The sequence below is a fragment of the Corythoichthys intestinalis genome, chromosome 6 (assembly GCF_030265065.1).
Source record: "Corythoichthys intestinalis isolate RoL2023-P3 chromosome 6, ASM3026506v1, whole genome shotgun sequence".
Lineage (NCBI taxonomy): Eukaryota > Metazoa > Chordata > Actinopteri > Syngnathiformes > Syngnathidae > Corythoichthys > Corythoichthys intestinalis.
Genome location: NC_080400.1, coordinates 2,499,129 through 2,505,128, shown reverse-complemented (window position 1 = coordinate 2,505,128; position 6,000 = coordinate 2,499,129). Strand labels below are relative to the sequence as shown.

At 42.9% G+C, this 6,000-nt stretch overlaps 1 protein-coding gene across 3 annotated transcripts in view; it reads right to left on the bottom strand.

Moving 5' to 3' along the window:
* Nucleotides 1-216: 216 nt before the first annotated feature.
* timm50 (translocase of inner mitochondrial membrane 50 homolog (S. cerevisiae)) overlaps nucleotides 217-6,000 on the bottom strand; it is a 47,145-nt gene continuing 41,361 nt past the window's right edge. For all 3 annotated transcript variants that reach the window (XM_057838674.1, XM_057838675.1, XM_057838676.1), the window contains one exon: nucleotides 217-4,776. In XM_057838674.1, coding sequence (XP_057694657.1) covers nucleotides 4,678-4,776 — 99 coding nt within the window. In that variant the 3' untranslated portion in view covers nucleotides 217-4,677. The remainder of the gene's footprint in view (nucleotides 4,777-6,000) is intronic.

Below are 6,000 nucleotides of genomic sequence, written 5' to 3'. Positions count from 1 at the left end.
CAATAATCAGGAAGTGACCCAAAATAAACAGGAAGTGACCCATGAACGGCCCGAAATCAGCAGGAAGTGACCCAAAAAGAACAAGTAGTCACATAGTAATGACCCACAATCAACAGGAAGTGATGCAGGAACAGCCCAATATCAACAGGAAGTGACCCAAAATCATTAGAAAGTGACCGGAACCCCCCCCCCCCAGCAACGAGAAGTGACCCAAAATGAACAGAAAGCGACCCAAAACAGGAAGTGACGTAGTAATGACCAACAATCAACAGGAAGTGATGCAGGAACAGCCCAAAATCGACAGGAAGTGACCCAAAATTAATAGAAAGGGACCGGAAAATCCCCCCCCAAAGCAACGAGAAGTGACCCAAAATGAACAGAAAGCGACCCAAAACAAACAGGAAGTGACCTAGGAACAGCCCTAAATCAACAGGAAGTGACCCAAAAAGAAAAGGAAATGACCTGGATATGACCCATAATAAACAGGAAAGTGACGCGGCAACAGCCCAAATTCAACAGGAAGTGACACCAAAAGAACAGAAAGCCACCTGGAAATAACCCACAATAAGCAGGAAGTGACCCAAAATAAACAGGAAGTTACCCAGGAGCAGCTCAAAAATAAACAGGAAGTAACCCAAGATCAATAGAAAGTAACCCGAAAACCCTGCAAAAGCAGCAGGAAGTGACCCAAAATGGACATTACTGTAAGTCACCTGGAAATGACCTACAACAGGAAGTGACCCAGGAACAGCCCTAAATCAACAGGAAGTGACCCAAAAATAAAAGGAAGTGACCTGGATATGACCCACAATAAACAGTTAAGTGACCCAAAATCCACAGGAAATGACACAGCAACAGCCCAATATTGACAGGAAGTGACGCAGGAACAGCCCAATATCGACAGGAAGTGACCCAAAATCAATAGAAAGTGACCGGAACCCCCCCCCCCAAAAACAACAGGAAGTGACCCAAAATGAACAGAAAGCGACCCAAAATAAACAGGAAGTGACCAAGGAACAGCCCTAAATCAACAGGAAGTGACCAAATCGACAGAAAGCCCCCTGGAAATGACCCATAATAAGCAGGAAGTGACCAAAAATAAACAGGAAGTCACCTGGAAATGACCAACAATAAACAGGAAGAGAAATAAACAGGAAGTTACCTAGTAACAGCCCACAATTGACAGGAACTGACCCAAATTCAATAGAAAGTGACCCCTCCCTTAAATGCAAAAGGAAGTGACCCAAAATGAACAGGAAGTCACCTGGAAATGACCCACAAAAACAGGAAGTCACCCAAAATTAACAGAAAGTGAAATCAACAGAACTGACACAAAAATGAAGAGGACGTGACCCTAAACAAGCTGCAGGTCACCTGGAAATGACCTAAATCGACAAAAAGCCGCCTGGAAACAGGAAGTGACCCAAAATAAACAGGAATTCACCAAGGAACAGCTCAAAAATCAATAGGAAGTAACCCAAGATCAATAGAAAGTGACCCGAAAACCCCGCAAAAGCAACAGGAAGTGACCCAAAATGGACATTAAGTCACCGGGAAATGACCCACAAACAGGAAGTGACCCAGTAAAAGCCCTAAATCATCAGCAAGTGACATGGAAATTACCCACAATAAACAGGAAGGGACACAAAATCAAAGGGGAAGTGAACAAGGAACAGCCCTAAATTGACAGGAAGTGACCCAAAAAGAACAGGTAGTCAACTATTAATGACCCACAATCAACAGGAAGTGACCAGAAAATCCCCTATAAGCAACAGGAAGTGACCCAAAATGAACAGGAAGTCACCTGGAAATGACCCACAATGAACAGTAAGTGACCAAAAATAAACAGGAAGTGACATTGGAATGGCCCTAAACCAAAAGGAAGTGACCCAAAAAGAACAGGTAGTCACCTAGTAATGACCCACAATCAACAGGAAGTGACCCAGGAACAGCCCAAAATCAACAGGAAGATACTTGGAAATTACCCAGAATAAAAAGGAAGTGACCCAAAATAAACAGGAAGTTACCCAGAAACAGCTAAAAAATCAACAGGAAGTAACCCAAGATCAATAGAAAGTGACCCGAAAACCTCGCAAAAGCAACAGGAAGTGACCCAAAATGGACATCAACTCACCTAGAAATAACCCACAATAAACAGGAAGTGACCCAGTAACAGCCCTAAATCATCAGGAAGTCACCTGGAAATGACCCACAATAAACAGGAAGTGACCCAAAATAAACAGGAAGTGACCTAGGAACAGCCCTAAATCAAAAGGAAGTGACCCAAAAGGAACGGGAAGTCACCTAGTAATGACCCACAATCAACAGGAAGTGACCCAGGAACAGCCCAAAATCAACAGGAAGTCACTTAGAAATTACCCAGAATAAACAGGAAGTGACCCAAAATAAACAGGAAGTTACCCAGAAACAGCTAAAAAATCAACAGGAAGTAACCCAAGATCAATAGAAAGTGACCCGAAAACCTCGCAAAAGCAACAGGAAGTGACCCAAAATGGACATTAACTCACCTAGAAATAACCCACAATAAACAGGAAGTGACCCAGTAACAGCCCTAAATCATCAGGAAGTCACCTGGAAATGACCCACAATAAACAGGAAGTGACCCAAAATAAACAGGAAGTGACCTAGGAACAGCCCTAAATCAAAAGGAAGTGACCCAAAAGGAACGGGAAGTCACCTAGTAATGACCCACAATCAACAGGAAGTGACCCAGGAACAGCCCAAAATCGACAAGAAGTGACCCAAAATCAATAGAAAGTGACCGGAAATTCCCACCAAAGCAACAGGAAGTGACCCAAAATGAACAGGAGGTGACCTAGGAACAGCCCTAAATCAACAGGAAGTGACCCAAAAAAAAAAAGGAAGTGACCTGGAAATGACCCACAATAAACAGTAAAGTGACCCAAAATCCACAGGAAGTTACCCAAGAACAGCCGAAAATCGACAGGAAATGACCCAAAATCAATAGAAAGTGACCGGAAAAATCCCACCAAAGCAACAGGAAGTGACCCAAAATGAACAGGAAGTGACCTAGGAACAGCCCTACATTAACAGGAAGTGACCCAAAAAGAAAAGGAAGTGACCTGGAAATTACCCACAATAAACAGGAAAGTGACCCAAAATCCACAGGAAGTGACCCAGGAACAGCCCAAAATCCACAGGAAGTGACACCAAAAGAACAGGAAGTCACCTGGAAATGACCCACAATAAATAGGAAGTGACCCAAAATAAACAGGAAGTGACCCAGGAACAGACCTAAATCGACAAAGTCGCCTGGAAATGACCCACAATAGCAGGAAGTGACCCAAAATAAATAGGAAGTTACCCAGGAACAACTCAAAAATCAACAGGAAGTAACCCAAGATCAATAGAAAGTGACCCGAAAACCCAGCAAAAGCAAGTGACCCAAAATGGACATTAAGTCACCTAGAAATGACCCACAATAAACAGGTAGTTACCCAGTAACAGCCCTAAATCATCAGGAAGTCACCTGGAAATGACCCAAAAGAACAGGAAGTGACCCAAAATCAACAGGAAGTTACCCAAGATCAATAGAAAATGACTCAAGAACCCCCCCAAAATAAACAGGAAGTGACCCAAGAACCCACAATTGGCACAAAATGACCCACAAAATGCTCCCAAACCAAAAGAAAGTGACCCGAAACAAACAGGAAGTCACCCAGAAATGATCTACCATGAACAGGAAGTGGCCCAAAATAAACAGGAAGTGGCCTACAAAATGCTCCAAAACCAAAATAAAGTGACCAAAATTCAACAGGAAAAGACCTGGAATTCCATCAAAATGAACAGCAAGTGAGCTGAAATAAACAGGAAGTGACCCATACATGCATCAAAATAAAAGGAAGTCACCTAGAATTGAACCTGAAAAGTGACCTGAAACATACAGGAAATTGCATTTCCGAATAAATGTAGTTTTTATTACCTTTTATTCATTTATAAATGTGTTTATAAACAAAAAAATACAATAAAAATAATAAAAACAATAACATGATAGTGTCATTTTTAATAATATTTAAATGTTTTATATTACCGAAAATAGTCACTTGTCCTATTAAATGTAGTACATCCATTTGCTGCCATTGACAGTGATAGACGTCCAATCACGTCTACTTGTGACAAACTCAAGCCACGTGATTGGCCGTCTATCACCGTCAATGGCGCTGAAAGAGTTAAACACCGATCAAAGCGCTTTCGACAACATCCTGCGTTTGATTGGTTCTGATGAAGCCGTCTTAACGAGCGTTGGCGCTCGACTTTACGGGCTCGTTAAAGAGGCGCTAGCTGGAAAAAAACCATTAACGCGGCACGATCATTGCGGCTTTCCGCTCGGCAACAACACAAAAGGGGCGCTGGTGTCTGATTGGTTCCTTTTATTGATGATGTCATCAGGCGATCTGCGACAAAAAGGGAAAAAAAAAAAAAAAAAAAAACAGTTCTTAAATAAGAAAAAAATGGTCACATGATCCCATCCGCTGGCGATGACATCATCCGCCGTCGTCGTTTCGTCCCTTCCGGACGAGCCGATCCGGCGCCGCCCCGCCTCCTGCTCGTCCAATCGGAAGCCGCGTTCCTAACGGAGGGGGAGGGGCCCGCCAAAGCTTTCGGGAGCGCTTCTCCGACGCCGTCGGCGACCGCTCACTGCTGTTTGGAGCGCCAGAAGCGGGACGCGATGGATCCCAGGGACAATCCCGATTTCTTGGGCTGCGACCCGTCGCCCGCGCGTTGCTCTTCCTCCTACGTGGTCACACAGAATAAGGAATGTTTACTCGAGGCGAAAAAGTCAACCCTGTCGCCTTTTTGGTGGCGCTAGACGTCCAATACGTTTGAAGTGGGGGGAGGGAACTGCTCCGCTTTCAAATGGATTGGGCGTCTACTAGTGACAAAATCAACAGGAAGTCATAGTAAATTGCCCCAAAATCAACAGGAAGTCACCCAAAACGAACAGGAAGTTATACTGAATAGCAACAAAATAAACAGGGAGTGAAATCAACAGGAAGTGACCCTAAATGAACAGGAAATCATCCCAAATCGCCCTATAAAAACAGCAACTGTAATTAACAGGAAGTGGCCCAAAAACTAACAGTTATTGACCTGACAACACCCCAAAAACAACAGAAGGAGACCCAAAACCAACCGGAAGTGACCCAAAAATACTCCAAAAACAATAAAAAGTGACCCAAAATCAACAGAAAGTCATACTGAATTGCCCCAAAATCAACAGGAAGTGACTCAGAACTGCTCCTAGACCAACAGAAAGTGACTCCAAACCAACAGGAAGTTACCCAGAAATGCCCCAAAATCAACAGGAGGTGAAATCAACAGGTGACCAAAAATTAAAAAGGAAGTGATGAAGAAAAGCCCAGAAATCAACAGGATGTGACTATAAATCAACATGAATTCATACTGAATTGCCCCAAAATCAACAGCAAGTGACCAAAAAAAGGAAAAAGAATTGACAAAAAACGCCCCAAAAACAACAGGAAGTGACCCAAAATAAAAAAGAATGTGATATAGAAAAGCCCAGACTCAAAAAAAAAAACAAGAAGCAATCCTGAATTGTCCTAAAATCTCGTGGAAGTCAAATCAACTGACATGACCCAAAAACGAACAGAAAATGACAAAAAAACAACAGGAAGTTAACCCAGAACTGCTCCTAAACCAACAGAAAGTGACCCCAAACCAACAGGAAGTTACCCAAAAATCAACAGGAAGTGAAATCAACAGGAGGTGACCCCAAATCAACAGGACTGACAAAAAAAATGAATAGGAATCGACACAAAAACACCCCAAAAACAACAGGAAAAGACCCTAATTCAAAAGGATTTGTGATACAGAAAAGCCCAAAAATCAACAGGAAGCGAGTCAAAATGAACAGGAAGTGATCTTGAATTGTCCAAAAATCTAGTGGAAGTCATATCAACTGACGTGACCCAAAAACCAACAGGAAGTGACCCAGAA